The sequence below is a fragment of the Phoenix dactylifera genome, unplaced genomic scaffold (genome assembly GCF_009389715.1).
Source record: "Phoenix dactylifera cultivar Barhee BC4 unplaced genomic scaffold, palm_55x_up_171113_PBpolish2nd_filt_p 001146F, whole genome shotgun sequence".
NCBI classification, from domain to species: Eukaryota; Viridiplantae; Streptophyta; class Magnoliopsida; order Arecales; family Arecaceae; genus Phoenix; species Phoenix dactylifera.
In genome coordinates, this window is record NW_024068487.1 from 38439 (window position 1) to 60627 (window position 22189).

At 38.5% G+C, this 22189-nt stretch overlaps 2 protein-coding genes across 22 annotated transcripts; one reads left to right on the plus strand and one right to left on the minus strand.

Annotated features, from left to right (window-relative positions):
* Positions 1-4054: 4054 nt before the first annotated feature.
* LOC103703882 (putative protein tag-278) lies at positions 4055-11218 on the minus strand. Its single transcript, XM_008786917.4, has 3 exons — positions 10929-11218; positions 7230-8132; positions 4055-4498 (listed from the first exon to the last, which is right to left on the minus strand). Exons 2-3 carry the CDS (start codon positions 8087-8089, stop codon positions 4324-4326), a joined length of 1035 nt encoding a protein of 344 aa, XP_008785139.2. The 5' UTR covers positions 8090-8132; positions 10929-11218; the 3' UTR covers positions 4055-4323.
* A 2519-nt stretch (positions 11219-13737) lies between these two features.
* LOC120103851 (putative HVA22-like protein g) lies at positions 13738-21143 on the plus strand. 21 transcript variants are annotated; one of them, XM_039121594.1, is made up of 9 exons: positions 13743-13974; positions 14132-14243; positions 14344-14379; positions 14460-14538; positions 14686-14784; positions 14890-14946; positions 15053-15116; positions 15197-15415; positions 20120-21143. In XM_039121594.1, the coding sequence occupies exons 4-9, from the start codon at positions 14507-14509 to the stop codon at positions 20468-20470; spliced, it is 822 nt and encodes a 273-aa protein (XP_038977522.1). In that variant the 5' UTR covers positions 13743-13974; positions 14132-14243; positions 14344-14379; positions 14460-14506; the 3' UTR covers positions 20471-21143. The 21 variants fall into 21 exon arrangements, with proteins under 21 accessions (XP_038977509.1, XP_038977519.1, XP_038977522.1 ...); XM_039121596.1 differs by having other exon boundaries at positions 14469-14538; XM_039121595.1 differs by having other exon boundaries at positions 14132-14223.
* The last annotated feature ends 1046 nt before the right edge of the window (positions 21144-22189 follow it).

A 22189-nucleotide genomic window follows, 5' to 3' on the forward strand; every position in this document is an offset into this window, starting at 1 on the left:
ACGATTCCCCTTTGCACGCATGTGAGCCTCTTATTTGAGGGGAGACCTTATGAAGCCCAACACTCACAAAGTGCTCTATGGCTGCTCCTTACCCTAGCGTTTCCTATAATCATATGGCAGTGGAAGCCACTTATCACTAAAGCACCCTCCTGCTGCTTTGCCACTTCCTCATGTTACATGGCATGAGCTCTTATAAAACTTCTCCATAGCCGTTGCTCTTCTCTTGCAATGTCGAAAAGGTGACTATTTTCAACCTCACATTGAGCTCCATGTGACAACTTGGGCAATGCCTCAGTGACTCTGAAGAATCTAAGGAAGGTGAACTTTAGTGTTGGCATCTAAATGCGCTTAGATATTTAAATCCAAGTCTTTTTGGCCGTGCCACTCATCTATATACCCAAGCCTAGTCTTGGCTTATTTGTGAAAGTAACTTTTGCAGCAATTGGCACCATCCAAATGGCTTGATCTCTACTGGTGCTCCTTCGACATCCATAGCACTGAATGAGAACATGACCTCTGATGACAATGGACGGTGACAAAGGACTCGTAAAAGCCAATGCCTGGAATGAGGCTAGCTAGCCATGGCTACAGTGCTCAGGCCATCTTTGTGATGGAAGGAGTCCATAAAGAAGTCATCAAATGAACTGTGAAGATAGCATTCAATGAATCATTATGTTTTGAGGGAAGACCTCAGCATTTGGCTATATTTATGATGAAAGGTCTGAATGTTCTCAATTTGCGAAGGTCAACACAGAAGTGAAAGTGTCACACTACTTGGACAAGTGCATCCCCTACAACCACGATGGAGGAGACATCCCTAACCTTTTGAAAAGCATGAACTCCAATACCAGTTCGTAAGAAAGCCCCTTTTTCTTGAAACAATTATTTTTTTAACCTCCTAGAATTCTAGTCCTGCAGTCTATGAAAGTCCTTTCACTACTCAGAGAAGCACAATTCACGGTGGAGAGGAAAAGCAAACTAGAATCGAAGCTTCCATTTCAGAATTGATTTATCTTACCAAAAAGTGTCACTCGTGATGGGAGAATGTCCGTGAGGAGGAGGCAAGAAAGGGAGTTTCAGAGGGTCAACCAATGAGCCTGCATGCACTCAAAAACTATAGTAAGTGACCCTTATCCTGACTGGAAGAAAGCTGAGTGGAGGGAACACCCACATCCAAGAAGAATAAAAATTTCAGACTTTCTCAAACTATTCTCTGAAAGAATGGGAAGGTCTTTTCCTACTGAGGAGCACAGATCCTCTATGGTGAATGGTCTGTCATGCGGAACTCAATGACCATCGGATGGCTATCAAACAAAATAACTTTGCATGCCATACACACCTGTCCATCTTCTGATGGCAGCCATCGAGTGCGGCGCGGCACTCTGCGGTGCAAACCGCACACTGCAAGGGATCTTGGGCTGTTTCTTATTATGAGTCTTCCCGAACTAATCATAGGTTGAGAGGAAATCATAGTGGCAATGTGGAAGATGCCTTACTAGCTGGTCACTTTGCACATGATAGGTTTTTTAGGTGGAGTAAGCTAAAGTGCAATGTTCAGAATATCAGTAGAAAAAAGCATCAACCTATAGGCACTTACAGCTCACAGCACACTGATGTTAGACACAAGCTGCCCCAGAAGAACCTTGCCCAATGAAATCCAAATAATTCAACAGACAGCCTGTTGTCACATGAAACGAAGAGTGCCAAGTCTTTAAAGCCTAGCTAAAATCTGTAATTTGTAGCAGTTCATTGTGTACTCGATTAGTTCGGAATAGAGCATGTAAAAATTGCTAGGAACATTGATTGGATTATCAAGCAAAGGATAAGTAGATCCTCAATAGCTAGTTATCATCAATTGAATTGTCAAAACATGGCCAATTTATGTGAATCACAGCTGAACCTACTGTTGCAGGAATTGAAGTCCCTTAAAAAGTTATAAACGCTTGAAAACTGGAATCTTGGAAGATTATTGTTCTGGGATATAAAAAGGTTCCTCTGGTGATGTACAAAAAACTCAGGAAGTTGGCAATGCTTCGGACTGCAGAAAGATGACTCATAATCAACCTCTGCTTAACTTGGCCTAAATGAGCTATCAAATTTTTTTCTCGATCAATTGATCCTCGAAAAGACAACAAATTGCTCTTCATTCAGCAGGTTTGTGATTCCAAACGCTAGGCTCTCCAAGAGAGAACCTGAGATGATGCAATGTAATGGACCCATTCTACTCCTAGGAGTGTACTTGATATAATTTTTACAATGCAGTGGAGCATTCCATTTCTGTGACATGAAGCAAACCACAATGAGAGAGTTCAAGAACGACCGAGCATTTCTGCTTTACATAGATAGGCATCATTGAGTTTTATCACTTTATTCTTACTCCTTTATGGAGGCAAAAAATCTCGTGTCCAAAAGGACAATTTAACGAAAATAGTGTTATCGCAAAGTTAAGCCATTCCTGTAAAAGTATGTAAGGCACCTATATCAAAAATCAAACCTAATGCAAGCAACAGGAACAACAAATATGAACAATTTCCTCAGAGATGCGTTCAGTGCCTACTGCTACAAAATGTTTTAATATCAACCATGAAGATTTAAGTGTGTCCTGGTGTGTGTGTGTGTCTTTGTACTCGAAAAGTAATTGGCCCCAAGTACTTCCATACAAAATCAATAACAAACCTTTTCAAATGAAAATCTACATCTTCGGCGAACACGTATATTGCCAAGAAACTAGGTAGACAACAGGTTGATACATGGCGGATAATTTAAATAGTATGATATTGTGTTCTGATTCAATTTATAGTTATTGAGTTATTACTTATATGCGTTTAAAGATGTCCGGATCAATTTTAATAGTTTGGATGCTCAAATTGCATGCCCTACCATATCTTTCACCTTGATAATATGTTAGCATCATCCACTTCCACTTGTGTTCAAGTAAAAGACATTCAGAAAACTTTTTTGTTTAGACATTGTTGATCATGATCCATGGTGATGTTGCTTTCCTTTTTCTTTTTTTTTTGGTGCATGTGCATGAGTGCATGCATGCAAACTTGATTTTTTTTTTTTTTAAAAAAAAAAAGTAGCCGTTGCAGACCATGGTCAATGGTAATTTGGCATGGGATTTTTTTTCTTTTGTGCATGGGCGTGAGAGGCTCTACCATGTCACCCATTTCCACTCAATGTTTAAGTAAAAGACCTTCATAAAACTTGATTTTCTTGATTTTTTTTCAATGAAATTTAGACACCGAGCGGTGATTTTACATGGAATTTTTTTTTTAATTGTGTGCTTTTTGAAATTTAGAAATTGTATAACGTGGTGAATGGTGATTTTGTGAGTGTGAAATGTGAAGCTCAATCTTTACTACACTCAGGTGATTGATCATCAGGATCATCAGCATTCCTTATTGTATTACGTGGTGAAATAATTACTGAATTAATGTATTTTTCTTAAATGAAGAGAGAAGAGGTCTCTGCCATAAAAAGTAAAGAGGCAGAGATAGATTAAAAAATTTGATGGGTGGATGCTGTGGAATGAGGATGCAAGATAATGGAGCAAGTGTGGCATGGGCAGAAGAATTCGGCCACCAAGGAGCTGCTCTCTGGTTAGGGTGGACTTGGTTTCATGAAGAAATCAATAAAATACATGATGTAAACTACCTGAAAGAGACTATTGAAAAGTAGGGCAAATTGCCCTTAGAGTGACATGTTCAGCACAAGATCAGCTAGAGGCATACACTGCGGCAGACAAGCAGAACTGCCTGCCTGTGCTGGTTAGTGGTGAACTTGAAACTTATTGGATCATACAAAATGTCAACATGTTTATTTTCTAAGAAAGTTCTTGTCATTAGAGACCATGAACTGACATATTGTAGGATTGATTTATAACATATTGGAGGTCCAAATCAGCATGACGGGACATATACAAGATGGGATCAAAGGTTTGTGGTTTATAGGCATGCCACTGATCTTTCTGATCAGCCCATCCCTTCTTCCTTCATGCTTTCCTGTACAAAATCACATCTCTACATAAGATAAACGATAAGCAACCAATCTATAATGGGAATTAAGGTCTAAATAGTAAGGATGAATTGATAGGCAGGCACTGTTGACAATGCATAATCTAATGAACAGTCTTATAAGAGCACAATTCTCCGCTCGATACAAATTGCCCCATCTCTAGCAAACATCGTGATCTCAACATCCATATGTCCTTTCCAATAATAGATTTGTTAGCATATGTAATTTGCAAAATGAAAATAGATAGCATGTTGCTATCACCATTTAGGATAACCTGAGGTGAAAATTCTGATGGTAAATCATGAACTATATGCCAGGACTGTTCAATGCCATGAACTTCATCTGTTCATTCATAGCCAGCAGTTGTGCTTCCTTCTTATCAAGCATAGCAGTTAACCTGACATTCTCTTCCATAAGCTTCTGAACTTCAGCCTCCTTTTGCATTTTCTCTGCCTCAAGGCGAGCAGTCTTGGCAATTAACCTATAAAAGACCACAATTAAGTGATTAACACGATCAACATGATATTTTCTGCAGAAACCCAATTTTAGATATAAAGAAATTTAGTACCTCGCTGGATGTTTATCAAATATTTGTAGACGACCATCATTAAGATATGGCAAGAAGATCAAATTTATGCAGAAATTCAAAAGATATGGCAAGAAACTCATGCATCAAAAAAAAAAGGACACCCCTAGGCTCCAGCACAAATGTTTCATGTATATAGAACTTGTAATAAAAATTTACAAAAGGACTAAATTTCTTTTCGGGTTACATATCTATATCTCTTTTTAAGATTACATCATCATAAAATTCTTGCCACCATAAAATCATTCTATTGAATAAAGCTGTAGTAGGCGTAGCCAGTGGTTTGGTGACACTTCAGTCAGCATGATGAGCAATGGTAGAACCACAATAAAGAGAGAAAATGCATACTAGGAGACAAGGATAGCTAATGGGCTTTTAATGAAAATGGGAGAAAACATACTCCAACATAGCATCCTGCTTGAGAAACTCAGTTACCGCTTGAGAAACTCAGTTCATCTCAATAAGAGCCAGTGGCAAAACTCGATCAGAGACAACAAGCAGGGTTCCACCCAGAGCCGACGTGCTGTCAGGAAATTTGATCCTTGGCTTGTGAGCAAGAGAAAGTCAACAGGCTTCAAGAAAAAGAGCCAATGGACTCTGAGGAAGTCCAAGGCTTAGCTGGTGACAAAGAGAGCCTATAGTTCTACAAGACGAAGGGGTTCACCTTAAGCTAGTAGAGAAGGGGATAGATTGATGGATATGTTGAAGATTGAAGGGGCTCACCCCAAGGTAGTAGAGAGGGAGATAGAGTGACAGATATGAGACACTTGAAGAGATGGGCAGGATGAGTTATGGATGTGTCTAGAGAGTAGTCCCTATCTCTCTCATGTATACATATATACATACATACTTACATATTGAGGCCGTTGGATTTTATTTGCTGGGTAAAAAATGAAACAAATGAAGTTAGATCAGCATTTATTATGGGAAAGGTCATGATAAAAGGTAAGTGTTTGATTGAGTCCAATCTAAGGGCCTAGGGTTGGGTTTTAGGGCTTGCTGAACACATGATCTATCCAGTTTGAGTCTGAAACCCCAACCCGACCTAATTATGAAAAGCGCTTACCCTATGTTATTGCTGTCTTGCATCACCAACCCCGTAAGCCTACAATTGTGTATTAGCAATGTTGGGGATTTTTACGTTGTTGCTTATACTTTTCCTAGGATCCACCTTCCCATTTAAGTCAACTCTTCCATAAAGTTGCCATGTCAGCAAAGTGACACCTTTGTGACTTAACCTTACACAAGTTAATTGCTTCCTCCTGCCCATGCTTTTCTTTTGTGGCCATGTATCTTCAACCATCATCTCAGCTAATCTTTTGGACGTGACATCATGGTGACATTATATTCTCTCATAGGCTCTTATACTCTCTAATCCAATAGAACCTACCAGTAGCATCACATGGTCAATTCACCTTTTCAGCAGTAGTCTTGAATTCTGATCCACTTACACTATGACATGGGGTTTAAGAAAGAGTTCAGTGACCTATAGACTTATGTACAAAAATAACACATGCATGTTTAATGTGTTTCTCATAAGCTTTTGATTGGACTTCTGTCCAATCTCTCTCTCAAAAAAAAAAAAGTGTTTTCATAAGCATTTTTACATTATTTTATGAATCAATGCATTTTGAATATCAATGAATTCACTGCATGGTTTTTACAAATGGTAGCGTGCGAGAGTTCCTTTAAGATTCTACATATTTGACTTTATACCAGAATAGCAATTCCATCAACTCCAATGCTTTTCCTCAAGTTTCAGCCACCATGTTTTTTTACGTTTCTCAAATGACAAAATGACACGCTCACATCGATTATTATAAACAAACACAACATGAGTGTCATATGAAAAACCAGATGATTGTTAAACAAACAGCATGACGCCAGTACAATTAACAATTAGTCTAACTTGCACTAGCTAAAAGACATTGGTTTGCTGTTACCCTAGAATAGCAAGAATGCTGTAACTACTAATTCTTGGAAGACACGTCCTATGGTAACCAAAGAGGGCTCAATGTTTAGATAGTGAGTAATTAAATTACATAAGCATGCATTATTTTGCAATTTCTTGGCAATTAATGCAATCACATTGTTACAAAGTAACATGCCATTTTCACTGAACCCAGTGATTTTCAGATCATAGAAAAATCAAATTAACTTGGTCTCTGTACAAATTTAATCAACTTCAAACACAATCTCAAAATCAGGAGCAAGTAGTAACACAAAGAAGCAAATCTGGCTTTACATGCGAAACAGTTAACTTCGGGGACACATTGAAGTTGAAGGTGAATCAAAAGAAGAAACATGAAGGGTGCAATAGCAGATAGCAGGACTCCTTTTGTAACTGAAATGTTATGTATGCAGGTCATGCAAATTTAGGAGATTATATATTTATTGTAGACCATTATCAAATCCAAATTAGACTGCTACACTACAAAGGTAGTACGAAAGTCATGCTGCATCTGAAAAAATGTAAAAAGGAAAAAAAAAAAGGAAGCATCATAAAGCAAGAACACAAGTGCATAATAAGGGGAAAATAAACAATAAGCATATGCTCAGAAAAATATGGATTTCATTCCAATGAAAAGCACAGCATTTGCAGTTAAGCAAAGTAACAGGATGATACCTTTCAAAAAGCTTTTCCATTGTTTGAAATTGTTTTTCTGAGGAAATAAGGGTTTCTCTCACACTGATGAGACTGCTAACATAGGATTTCAATGCCTCAAAATCTTGCTTTACACGGCAAAGCTCTTGTTCATTTTCTGCAGCTCGCTGTCGTTGTCTAGATATTTCCTGCACCATATCTTCAACTTTTTGCCGCATTTCATTCAAAATGTCATTTGCACCCAGTGCAAATTTTTCCATCTCTTCAACTTTTGCAGACATGCTATCAATTTGGAGTGTCTTCTTTCTAATTTCTTCCATGCCAAGATTAACTTTCTCTTTTTCGATGGCAGCTTCATTTTCTGCCATAATAACCTTTTTGACAAGAGACTCCATAACATCTGTTACCGTGTGCACTGACTTTAGTATTTCAACAAGGTACGCTCCATCATTTGCATCAATAGATCCAGACTCATTGCCGCTTGCCCGTAGTATTTCCTCCTCTGAACTTTCAAATGGAGAAAGATCAATATCCTTAGACCAGTCAGATAGTGGTATGCCATGTTTGTCAACCAGTCCCACTCCCTCCCGATGCTTGATCCCACATGAAGCATGGGCCATATGTGGATTAGCCATAATTCTTGCTTTCGACTTCAGGTAAGTCAGTAAGGTGGCAGCTATTTTGCCATTACGCCAAAGGTGTTCCAACTCCCTCTTTGCTTTGTCTTCAGAGCATTTAATGCTAGCCTTTACCTCCATAAGCTTTTCATGTAGTGCCTCAATTTGAGATTGGTGGCACTCCGACTCATGCCTACAGACATTGTTTGTTTGACTGAGGTGAGACTTAAAATTCAATGACTCACCTTCCTTACAGTCCTCCATGACCTCTTTATGTGTGCGATACTAGCATATGATACAAGGTTTTCTGTTTAAGAGAAAAACATTAGATAGCAAAATAAAACGAGAGGAGATCTTGTACTATTTTTATCATTTCTTTTCATATTTTATAGTAAAAAGTGACAACTCTTTAGTAACACTAGATAAAGAGGAACGTGCTGTGCTTGCTAGTTGTGTTCGACAGACAAATAGTAGAGACACCAACATAATTGTAAAATTAATATGGCACAGAATGACAGCTTAATGAGTTAGATTAGAATGCCAACTGGATGCAAAAATGTTAAACATTAAGATCTTAATCCCCAGAAAAAATCTACAACTCTACTCAAGTAATGCTCAGCAAGTATTCATGCACCTCTGGAGCTTGCTTTGAGCAGGAAAAACTATTTAGAATGTTTCCTGTCAGTCTATAGACTAGAGCAGCTTTGTTATCCTGTGGAGAAGTCAATCTGCAACCATGAAATCTTCTGATTTCCAAAGTCCTGCTAATATGGACTGCTCAAGTTTCATCCATATTCATCCACATTATCTCTCCCTTAAACGAAGATGCTACAAAATTTCAGATATTTTGTTGTCCATACAAATAAGATTTCCATTTAAAAGATATTTATCCCAAATTAAGTAGCAACTTCTCCAAATGTGCAACACCAGTCCGTTTAATGCAAATGACCTTGTCAACATACTGACTTTGCCAAACAAACTACATCCTCCACCCTTCCAACATCTGATGCCATGCAAAAAAAACTGCCTACACTAAAAAACTGAGTTAAACATTTTACAAAAAAATTGGTTCATTATGGTTCATATAAACAAAGTATAAAAATATTGTCTGGTTACTTATCCTAGAACCTGTTATGAAGAAAGTGATCATTCAGAAGTGAGAAAAATAACTTTATTTATTTTAGGTTTTCAGTTAACTAGATCTTATGAAATTAGCAATCAAACAGCCCTTTAGTGACATCGCATGTAGCCCTTCAAAGAAACGAATGGAGGAGAAGGATTTATTAAGCTGGCCTTAAATAGTTAGGATGAGACTTGACAGTTACAGTAATACAGCCGCTTAACTAACAAATCATTTCTAAGGTTTCCTTTTGTAGCAGGAAGCCCATGATTAGCTTCGGACCAATTTAAGGACTTCGCCCACCACAGGTATGGATCAAAATAAGTTTCTCTCAGTCAAAAGGGTGAATTATGCTGCTCGATCCATCCAATTTGCAACCTCAAGATGAAAGTTACCACCAAAGTCCTGACTCCTTTAGGCATAAACTCCCTTGAGGACTAAATTGCGAGAAATCCTACTACCTTCTTGCACTCTTGCTTTTTAGCTCCCTTTGGCTTGATTGTTACTCCAAATTGACATTAATTGGTTAGACTGATATGAGGAACTATCTCATATGTTGACAATTTGGAAGCAAAACCCCTACTTTAGTCTCCATCTTCTAGGTCTTCGTAAAAGAAGAAAGATCTAGGAGGAAGAGATATTTGGCCAAGATTAATGATAAATGCAGAGAGTGGGCCTGGACTTTGACTCACTTTAATAGCACCAAGATTATGGCTGCAGAGATTAAGAAATTTAACAAGGGTTTTATGGGTAAGTAGACTTTGAACCTATATTGGCTGACCTTCATATATGCAGTGGTTGGCTATGATGACTTTTATGATTCAACATTTTTAGCATGCATGATCGTATGCATGCTGATCATATCTCAACTAAACCAAACTTGAAAAAGACCAAAGGTTGCACAAATTTTGCCTGAAATAAATTTCTGAACTGAAATGTTAGGTCCAAGTCTAGCAGGCTTAAAGCCCGAACTCATATAACCCATGGTTGGGCCAGATGCAGCCTTCAAAAAGCCTTAGCATAACCCTAGATTTCTCAATTTATGCAATTTTGCATTCCAATTGTATCAAGCAACCTACTGCATGGCGGATCTCTCTTTTCAACTGGCTATATGGTAACCTTTATTAGCTGGTCACCTAGGCCGGCCAGCACAAGATAGGCTTTAAAGGCTCTTGGTCTTGCTCTGATTCCATGAGGTAACCACTCTAGTAATAGCAACTTTCACCCCAAGCTTTTCTAATATAAACCTAACAACATGTCGGACAGTGAGATATCGGCTTCAAAACTCAAGCTGATACAAAAAGTTATATAAGTGCTAGGTGCATAAAGCTTATGGCTACCTTATAGGAACGCTAACAGGTTCTTTTTCTGCTTCTTTCTTTCAACAAAACAGTCGAGTGAATATATTTCCACATGTAAAGAACCAAATTAACTAGTAATAACACCAGCAAACAACAGGAGGATGTGTTTCAGTTCTATTCGTCCATTTTAATTCATTCTTTCTTTTTGTTCACACAAAACAACTTGGCTCTGCTATGGCTAGGTTCAAAAAAGAAATTATATGGTTCAATATCAACCAGCCAAATATCTAACATTTGATCTCAATGGTATCAACAATGGTAAAAGAAAATGATACTCCGTTTAATATCCCAACATAATGCATTAACGATCAAAATAGCAGCTAACCATGCCACAAAATAAACAGCAGCGAGAATATTGAGGCAAATAATTGAAGAAACTCTAGCAGGTAAAAAAAAAAAAAAGACTGTACTTTTAGAGGATTCAGCACATAAAAATCTACCGACTCCGCAATAATAATTCGACGTTCGGAGAAACACAGTAAACGGCATGGACTGGCCAAAACTATTCAAAACCCCTAATCCTAACCCTAGCGGTGACCCAATTAGATTCCGATTCCCAGTAGGAAGAACGGAGAAGCAATTGGGCGAAAGAGATTAAAGGCAATCCAATCGGGGAAAGTACCTTGAAGTAATTTCTTCGTGACGAAAGCGTTGATCCTCCGTTGCCTTCTCTTTCCCCAAACCTCTCGCCCCCTCTCCCTTCCCCTCCCCGTCCACCTCCCCGCTTCTTTTTATTTGGTGTTAGGTGTTTGGGGGGCGTATCTCTCAGCTAGCCTTTACATACCTCGCTCTTGCCGGCATTACGGGTTTGGGTACATGATTCCCGCTAGAGTAACGCTACGCGGCCCAAACCTGGAACCCAAGAAAAGGTTCGCAAAATGCTACTCAAGTTGCGACACGCCATGTGATACGGAGGGAGCGAGGGACACGCTATGGCGTCAACAAATAATGGGGTGTTCGCCGGTTCAAACCGGTCCGTTTAAATTTTATTTTTTTGAAATCGAACCGATTTAAATTAATTTTTAAAATTTACATCAAAACTGAATAAAATATATACTACAAGTGGATAAAACCAGTCTAAAAAAATCAGTTCAATTTGGTTTGATTTTTCAGATTGTGAGCTAAAGAGCCTTTTTGTCAAAAGCAACCAAATGCAGTGGCTAAATAGACTTCTATCTATTTTAGTTTGAACGGGCTAAATTGGCAATTTTAGAAAGTTAAGATAGGCTCCTATATATATAACTCTATAAGAAGAAGATTGCCAAAATGACCTCGCAGTATGAAGCAAATAGGCAATTGATGACTTATGACATGTAGATGTGGAGCGTTCTTTTGGTTTATGATTTGATGTATGATGATGAATTTAATGATTAATTTGAATAACTAATCCAAGCAAAATATATTTTTTCAGAATGAAGCAATATAGTTTTTTTAACTATATTTCTAGTTTTGGTTTGTGCATTTATTTTCAGTTATTAGTTAGATGATGGATAGAAAGAATGTTACTATAAAAGAATGCATTAGTATGGGAGAGATGAGAGACATGTTCCTAAGATGGTGTGGGGCAGAAAATCAAGTTAGATAATGAGCACTGGACTTGAGCAATGACCTAGGTCCAAGCCTAACCTAAGTATATTGTCAATAGCTTAAAAACCTTAGCCTAAGCCTATCTCAGTCCAGCCTAGAACCTAAGATATTAAAGTCCGAGCCATGCTTGCTATTTAAGAACTAAGCTTGAGGATTGATCTGAATATGGTGGGGGTTGGGGGGTTAGGTGAGGGGGCCTTGGTGGAAGGAGGAAGATATAGGGTAAAGCAACAGGTTAAGGAGCAATGGATGCTTTTGAGTTATGTTGGAAGGGGGAGAGAGAAAAGGATGGACAGATGGAATCATGGAATATGAGAGAGAGAGATAGAGAGAGAGGAGGTGTCAACCTAGGAGGGAATGAAAGAGAATGAGAGAGCAAGAGAGGATGAGGTAGAATGGCAAACAACAAATTACTCCCCCTGCAAGTAGAGAGAGCTGCAGGCCCTCTTGTGTTGCTTTTCTATACTTGATGGAGTGTAGTCTCCTATACAGTAGTTAATTCTAGCATTGAGTCCATTCTTTCATGATCAAAACTATGCGATCCCCTTCTGATCATTCAGTGTCAAGAAACTTCCTTTGATGTTGTGGGAGATGTGGTGGTTCCTAGTAGTGCAATGGATAATCTATTATCTGGTAAGAAAAAAAAATAAAAAAGAAAAAGAAACCAAGGATTTCTAGTGAGAGAAAATTAGGAATAATTGGATCAAAAATCAGCAAGAGTGGCAAATAGCAACTGCTTTCTATGATGGCTTCAATATGGTGCAACATGATTTTAAATAATAGTATTATTATCATTTTAGTGGTTGTTATAATGATTTCGAGCACCTCTCATTATATCATTGGGGCAGATAGCATATAGCTATTATTTTTTTATTATTTTCAGTTATTTTTCATTATAATGTACCATTATAATATAATAATAGCCATTATTTTCATTTATATCATTTCTAAAATAAAATATCTTTAACATTCATTTTTCTCTCAAAAATCTTCCAAAAAAATGCATGTCTAATTATTTTAATATTAAAATCTGAAATTAGGATGTTAACTCTAAAAATAATACTACATGCAACATTTTAAAGATATCTTTGCTATGCAATAAATTAATAGATGCATAATTGCCATGAATACAATAATGACAGTTACACGTATAAATCGATGATATTGCTTATGTGCATCTTGCTATTAAGTATTTAGGTGCAAACAATTTTATAAAGACCTCAAAATGGCAATATGCAAATAAGCTTTTGAAAAAAAAAAAACTAGTCTCACAGAAGACTCTCAAAATAACGAAATATTAAAAGAAGCTCTAAAGACTGTCAAATAACAAAATACTCTAATAAGTCCAAATAACATAAAATCACTTACAGAATAAAATCAAACTGGCTGGAACATCCTTCTGCGGCGAATGTAGATTTGAGTGACGGATGATCTGGCACTGGTATCCGCACTAGCATCTTACATGCAAAATAATTTGTTTGGTTAGGTGATAAGTGAAATAGTTTTGTGAGTGTTTATAATTTTTTTCGTGACAACGGCTGGCCGTCGTCAAACGGAATGCAACGGTAAACTCACACCACAACAGTTCGGGGAGCGTCCTTTGCGCAGCGACAGCAACGTTATCGCGAACGTCACTTTGGGTCCACCTGCACGGGAAAAAGCCCTCGGGACCTCCGATCCGTGATCCATCAATCAAACGGCCAGTATCCAATGCCCAAAACAGATTCCGTACCTCCGGCCGTCCGTTGTCTATCCACTCGCTCACCAGTAAGCACCGACGTAGCCACCCACGTAGGATAGAGATACGATACGCCCCGGTGAGGGAGAACCAAGAACCAGTTCAAATCGAGACGGCCGGGTGGGGGCGAGGCGACGGTCTTTCTCTCCCTCGCCGTTCTCTGGCTTTAAAAGAAGAGCAGCTACACGGAAAAAAGAGCTCTCGCTCGCCGTATTTCGTACCCTTGAAGACTTGGCGAGATCTACTCCCTTTTCCTTTCTCTCTCTGTCGCTTCTTTTATCGTTATCGTCTCGGTGGAAGGATTTTGTCTCCCTCTTTCCCTCTTGCGGCCAATCTCGGAAAGGTATCGGTCTTTACTCTTTACCCTCTTTCCTCTTCTCTTCCGATGTCGGCTTCGTCGCCTTAAATCAGCATGTCTTGCGCTTCTTCTCGGATTTTTGCACCGAATAAGGGTTCTTTTGCGGCTTCTGTACTGATACTTGATTTGTTTTCTTGATCAGTTTTAAGGGTTTTCTCTTTTGTTTCTTGCGATGGAAATCGGTGGGATTTTGGCTCATATTCTGCAATGCGGAGATATGCGGAGTTGATTTCAGTCAGATCTTTAAATCCAGGGTTTTCCTGCACGGCGTTCTTCTTTTTTTGTGTTTTCCTTGCCCCTAGTTTTGTTACACTCCGCTCTCCAATAAGCTTTTTAGTTAATTTTCTGCTGCAGACGCGCGCGCGCACTTCCAATGATCCGGGAATCACGGTACAGTAATCTTTCTTGTTTATATAATAATGCCGTCTGTTTTCATTTTCCTTGACTTCTAGTGCTTGGTGTTGCTGAAGGGGGCTCAGGAAGCGGCCGTAACTTTCTACATATTTGGTGGATCAAGATGATGGGAAGTTTTGTTACAAGAGCCTTGGTGTTAGTAATTCTGACATGGATTAGTTTTTTTGGTTTTTTAGCTGCTTCATTACATTCGAGTAGATCTTCGTTTCATGTTTCTTGTCTTCAGAAATCTTTTTTCAAAAAAGTGAATTTGGATGAGAACTCGAGCGTTTCTGTCTGCAGATTGGTCCTTGGCTATGCTTATCCGGCCTATGAATGCTTCAAAGCTGTGGAGTTGAACAAGCCAGAGGTTGAACAGCTGATATTCTGGTGTCAGTATTGGTACGTTCTTGTTGCTTGTCGGTGGAAAGATTTTATTTTCAATCCTATCTTCTGGTCACTTGTGGGACTAAAAGGAGACCTTTCGATTTTAATTCATTTTTCTAGGATTTTAGTTGCTGCACTGACCGTCTTTGAGAGGGTTGGAGAATCTTTTATTTCATGGTAAGGTAGCTCAGTGGTTTGGAAATTTGGGCTCCACAGCCTTGCTTTCTTTACTTTTATTCAGCTTTTCTTGTTACAACTTGGGATCTTATCTACTTTCTTGAAGGGTACCAATGTACAACGAGGCAAAGCTGGCATCCTTTGTATATCTTTGGTACCCAAAAACAAAGGTGAAATCTATGCCCTCTCGGGCTATGGCATGTTATCTCATCTATAGTTATAATTTTTTTAATTAGTGAATTTATGGCAGGGAACCACATATGTCTATGAAACTTTCTTTCGGCCATATGTTGCAAAGCATGAGAATGAAATAGATCGTAACTTACTTGAGCTGAGAACGAGAGCTGGGGATATTGTTGCCCTTTATTGGCAAAAGACTGCAAGCTATGGCCAGACAAGGCTTTTTGAAGTCTTACAGTACATTGCTTCGCAGTCACCCTCGCAGTCATCGAGATCACACCCTGTCCAGGTGCTTATTGAGAAGAGTAAATAGGTCTTACTGTGTTCTCTTTGTTTTTCTTTTCTTCTAATTATAATGAAATTTTACCCGACCACTCAATATACTTGACAATCTAGAAATATAGCTTTTTGCACTGCCTCTAGCATTTGCTTGCTTTTCATTTGCTTAAGAAGGCACATTTATCTGATATGACAAAATTGTGGTCATTCACTATGATTCTTCTATACATTCTGGGTTAAAGTGAAAAGAATCGATGGGTCCAGTAGTAGAACCTTCTTTTAATTTGCAATATATTGATTGTGTGTTTATCTCCAGCAGACCACTATAAGCTAATAACACCAATCATGAAAAATGTTCTCCCAGTGTACTAAAGCTTTTTCCTTTGTCAAGTAGAGATTGTAAGGTTACTAAAATAATTTTCTTTTTTTTTCACCTATTGCAAGTAGAGATTGCAAGGAAACCTGTATCCTATTCTCCTAGCAATGTAGTATTTGGCATGCCATATCAATGCCCTTGTTTTTATATCAATTTAGAATTTGCTGTGATCAAGCTTATTGAAGTACTAAGGATTGTCATGATATGCAACATAACCTAGGAGAAACTTTCCTCCATTTAAAAATTAAGCAAAAACAAGAAGCATTATCCTGATCTGGTGTTAGGAACCAGATGTTTAAATTTGTGGATACATTGGAAGGATTAATAATGTTTCCCAGTGGACTACCTTATTAAGTGAAATGATTGGGCGAGTCACCCCTTAACAATAGCCCCACATTGATGCTTTGATTGGTCATGTACAATCCTTCTTGTGGAATATTGCCATGCATGTTGTTGGGGCCTAGGTGGTCTCACCAGTCTTAGGAGCATGCTCTACTGTGTTTCTACAAGCATTGTGTCGCATATCATCACCTATGTGGAGGAACCCATCTATATGTTTATTTGTGGGGTTGAATGGTTTTTTGATGGAACCAATGGTTTATATTACTGCCATATGCTACCGTATATGCTGATCAGCATAGCAGCTGGTATATGATGAACTCATTCTAGTCATCCCAAAAATTAAACAGATAATGTTAAAGTAATAAAAATATGAATTAGTTAAGAACCAGAAAGATTAAACTTTATAGGAAAGTAAAAGTACATATTTGTTTTTTAAATTAAATATCTAACGATTAGCAAGTCTGATGTCTTTGATTTGAAAATTTCTATGATTGTCCGTTGTGGTGATGCATATGCATTACACAATAATTAGAGTTTTTTTTAGTATAGTTGTAACAAAAGCCATGCATGTTATTCTATTATAGTAAGCACCTCCTTTATTCCTCCTCCTCCTCTCTCTCTCTTTCTCTCTCAATTCCTTGCTCCAATGGCAATGACCCGATCCTTGCTCTAGTGACAATGATCCAAAAATATATAAACATGTCTTAAATCCAAAGTGTTCAGCATGCTGGCAATATACAAAGATTAGTTTGTATTTGAAACTCATTGTGGATCGTATGCAGTTTATCGTGGAAAAAATGTGGACTAGTGTGTGACTTCATGAAGTTAGAAAGCTGATTTGTAAAGAAACTATGTAGTAAGGGGTGTCGTCTCAGCGACATGGTATGAAATGATAATTAATCTAATATGCTTGGTACAATATGGAGTATCAAATCATTGAAAATTGAGCAATATTTTAATTATCACAACTAAGGCTGCTAGTCGTGTTTGAAGATGCCCCTTGTTTTAGTAAATTAGGCATTGAAGCTAGGCCTCCTCAACAGAGATACGAACAATGGTGCCATACTCAGCTTTAACAAACAAATGAGAAATGATGACTTGCTTCTTTCTCTGTCTTTAAAATAAATAACATAGGTAGTGATAGATCCAGGACACATGGCTTCACTAGCGCAATCAACATCTAAGTGCAAAGTTGGAGCAGAGAAAAGGATGAGAAATTGAGGGCCAAGGTGGTGATGGCATGAATAAAGATAGCTAAGAATGCTATTTAGGCTACATGAGATGGCGTTGTAATGAACTTGTCGGCCATAGGAATGCATAGACAATGTCATCAAGTGGTCTTCCAATGAGATGACATTATCAAGAAGGATCAAGAAAAGGGTCACCATCACCCATTCTTCAAACGAATCTTAACGGGTGTTGAAGCAATTTTAGTGCCTATAAATTGAGCATAAGAGATGATATTAGTAATAAACAGACATTTATGTGTCTGTATATATACTACGCATCAAGCTTCAGGAAATACCAAAGATAATGAAGATTCTTTATTTCAAACTACCTTTGAAGATACTTGGCACCTTATCGTTATAATAGGACATAAATTGTGATAATCATGTTACCCTTGTTAAAAAATGAAATGATTGGAACAGAAATAGCAGGACCATTAGAGGGATGCATGCGCTTGCATTTAGACTTATTTTACTATTTGTCCTTTTGACTCTGTTTACACCTTGACGGAAACTATAAATTTAAAATCCAGCTTGCAAATTTAATGGTGGTGGTTTTAGTTTGAAACTTGGTTACTAGATGTAATATTTGTTATATTATATCTATCACAACACAACATTTCCAAAGCAAAGATCTTGCCACGGGAAAGGCATTGAGCCAACTTCCATGTCGTGAAAAAACACAATGTATATCAGTGACACTGCAGCATTGGAGTTGTTGACCCACTGTCATACATTACGCATACCTTCTCCTCCTCCTCCTCTCTCTCTCTCTCTCTCTCATTCTTTTCTTATTTTATTTATCCCTTTCAACAAGTAGACGAGATGAAGATTGAAGCGAGGGTTGTTTTTAGAAGAGAAGAAGGTTGTTTGTTTGTAGGGTTTGGGCAGAGGGATGGATCTAGTGTTCCTCGACGATATCATAAACTGCCTGGTGGAGGTGCGATCGGCAAGGCCAGGCCAGCAGGTCCAGCTACCCAAGGCAGAGATCCAGCAGCTCTGCGTTGTGTCATGGGATATCTTTCTTAGCCAGCCTAATCTACCAGGACTTGAATCTCCCATCAAGATCTTCGGTCAGCTCTCTCTCTCTCTCTCTCTCTCTCTCTCTCTCTCTCTCTCTCTCTCTCTCTCTCTGTGTGTGAACTGTAGGGAGATCCTTACCTTGTTCTGTTTCTTGTTTAATCAGTTCAAAAGGTTTGCGTAGGATCCATATTTCATGTTAGAGATTTGCTTTGGTGGTTCGGAAGAATCTTAGTTGTTCATGGGAAGGGAGATTGGCATAAATATGGAAAGAAAGTTGAGCTCTTCCCAGGGGAAAATGATATTGCAAGTTCAAAAGAAACCTAGGGTTTCTTTATCAAGAAAGATGGGTTGAGTTTTTGATAAAGATCTGATCTTGGAAAAAATGTAATCATGCACGTTACTTATTCAGGTTTTACTGTCACATTTTGTGTTCCCTTTTGCCCTGACGGATGTCTATGATCTTTTGCCATTTAATGGTTCAACTTTTTTTATGTGATCTCTTTTAGTAATTGGAAATTTGAGAAAACTGAAATCATTATTTTCTTGTTTATTTTTTTAGGATATCTATATTAGAGGTACAATTTCTGCCAGCTGCATATTCTCTAGCTTGCAAAGCTGTTAAGGAAAATAGCTCTGGAACTTGTGCGTCTTCCCAGTGACGCAATCAACCTGTGAAAGTTCAACTCTTTTTGATTTGATTTAGTTAACACAGGAGCCAACCTACATGCTATATTACATCTATTACTTTGGCCTAAACTAAAGAATAAACATATATTATATCTAGGCAGTATATCTTGGTGCTTGGGAACTCAGGGACCAATGTGGACAGCCTGTCTGCCTCAGCTACTTTGTTGTTTTAAATGAAGTATTCTCAAACCTCCTACAGTTCTTTGGTATTTCGCATTTGTACAGATGCAAAATAACCACTTCAATGACTGCAAATTTTATTATGTGAACGGAATTACACAAAATAAAACCTAGGTTTAAATTTATACATATCAAAAAACTCTAGAACTTCCAAATGATCTTAGAGATTAGAACTTCTTGTACCATAAAATACGACTTGAACATAAAGATCTACAAAAAATATGTACTCATTTGAGGATAAAATGCCCAATCTTTGATGCTTTCTACATAAATGTTGAGTATAACTGTGCATCATCTATAGTTAACTTTTCTGATGCATTGTTATATTTAATCCTACCCTGAATGCTTGTTCATTGAGTGTGAAGAAGCTCTACTTCTTTGGGTAACTGTTTATTCTGCGTGCATTGTTTGTAAGAGGAGATACTTGCATGATTCCTAAGACTAGGGCGTCTGCTTGTAAAAGGAAGATAGCTGTTGGTTTTGACTTTGAGATAGTTGTTGGTTTTGCCCATGGATTTCTTAAACGCGACAAAGTTATCTCTCCTGGGAATTTGTATGTAATGCTCTGTTTCATTTTCAAGTTTCAGATGGTATCAGAAGGGCAGTTTTTGAGGTAGGAAAATCTATAAAAGCTGTAAAGGATTAAATGTCATCATTGTTTCTATCTATATAAACTAAATAAATTGCTAGCATATATTGAGGTTTATGTCGTGGCAGGATCTTGAATTATTGAAGTTCCAAATGTTAGATTCTAGACTCTTGATAACATTTGTTTTCGAGTTTCATACTTGTTTCAAATATAGCACCAGCTTTTTGACTACACTCAATTTTATTGATGAGTTGTTATATTGGCACTAAGCAATGCCAGCAGCCTCAGCAGATCCGCCGAATGGCATCTACGACGGCTGCTCGCCAACAAACAGTCTCACAAGAGCATCAACAGCAAACATGTGCACCATCCAACCCCGCTAAGAGGCAGTTGCAAGAACCAGCCCCTCTGGTTGCCCAGCCGCCAGCCTCACCAGCACTTACCAGCTTGCCTAGTTCTGAAGTCACCGCTCTTCCTACTCCAGCAGGTGATGGAGAAGCAATGCAGGTAGAAGTGGCCAATGCTGCATCCAAAGAAGACACAAATCCTCCCTCACAAGAGACTCCCATGGAAGAGGCAATCCGCATGACCCGTGGCAGGTTGAGAAAAAGAGCTGCTGCTGCTGGTCCCTCAATTCGTTAGTAGCATCTCTTGCCTGCTCTCTCAATATTTCCTCGAGCATTGCTTGTTCGTTGGTAGAGTGGAAATGTGGGGCGATTGATTTGAGTGCATTCTTTTGAATCCATTAACACATATGTAAATAACCTAGAACAAGGTGGAGATGCATGTGTAGACAAGCATCTAGTTGATGAGTTTAGGGGGCCTTGATGATATCTATGCAAGTGGCTGTTTAGTTCTTAATGAACTGCATCTGGATATGGCAGCAGGGGACCAGAGATGGAGGCGAAGCTTAGTTCATGGAAGAGGATTCACTCCGTTTGTGATGAATGGATACAAAAATGAAACAAGATCACTGCATGCACATGATTGAATTCCCAATCCTTTCGGGGCTGGGGCATAATCATGATTCCATGCACTGTTGCAGAGTCATTTTGCCTGCCTTTTTAATTGTATTTGGTATCGGATGCTTAGAAGTTTAGTAATGACAATCAGGGGTGGCATCTATCATTTCCTTTGGTATTACTACCATTGCCATTATTACCGCTGGACGGCTAGGCTACCATTGCCTTTTTAGTTAAGCAGTTGGACCCGTTGGAATGTAATGGCTGGAGGATGCAATATCTTGATTATGTTTTACAGCAGTTGGCATTCATTTCTAATTTTCTACTGGCTTGGCATCTTTTTCATGGCTTCAGCTTTGGTTCATTATTATACTGTGTCATTCATTGTAAATATCAAAATACCTGATTCTTTAGTTTTACTTGATGGTCCTGTGGAACCTCTGAAGCAAGCTAGGAAAATATACGACCGTCTTATCATAATTACTGATCTTCTGCCCAGATCCATTGTCTTCCCTCCGTCCCCCATGTAGGTAGCTGATGCTTCATTTTCAGCTTGTTTCTTCCCAAGAGCTCATGTTACCAGTTCTTCTGGTTCCGATTGATGGTGAGGTATAATAAATTCGACTCCTATATGCAGATTGTTGTGGCCTAGGAGAATATGGATCTTCTTTTTTCCCAGTTTTGCTGGTAAATCAACACCGTAACAACATTTAAAGTCGAAGAACCACAACTGAATTTTAGGACTTCGCAATGCCTAAGTGGGAAAATATACACTGATCAAATGTGGGGGCGTGATAACCACCCACACAAGATTTGCATTGGACATTCCGTCGGTGATTGTGTACGACGTATTGACAAATTTTTCCCTTTTAGTAGGAATGTAAATGACAAACACTTGGTACCATTCATTCCAAACCGACATTTTCATTTATAAATAAATTGCATTGCAAAAAAGGCCTCAAAACACTTGAAAAAAGAACACCTGCATGTTTAGGAAGTGCCCCATTGCAAAAGAGGTCTCAACATTGATCCTCTCTAGTTCAGGTTTGAACTGGACCCCAAGTTTACAATTACTGCCATCCGCAGATCAAGTGACAGCAGTGATTGCATAGGCCTAACGTCGTACAAGGGCAGCATACATAATGCATGGTCCTATGAGGCCCATGAAATCACGAAAGCTGTGGTTGGAGGACTGGACCACTCCAGTTCAACCCCAAACTGGGGAGGATCCCTGATTCGAGCCAACAAAAAAAAAAAAAAAAGACATCAGGATAGCACGAGTAGCCTACCTTGTTCGCAAGCCATCATCAGCACCCCATTACTTCAAAGTTCAGAAAGTCAATCCATTTCTGTTGCTCATTTGATCTCTGAGCTGAAATTAATGGAAAAATCTGAGTGT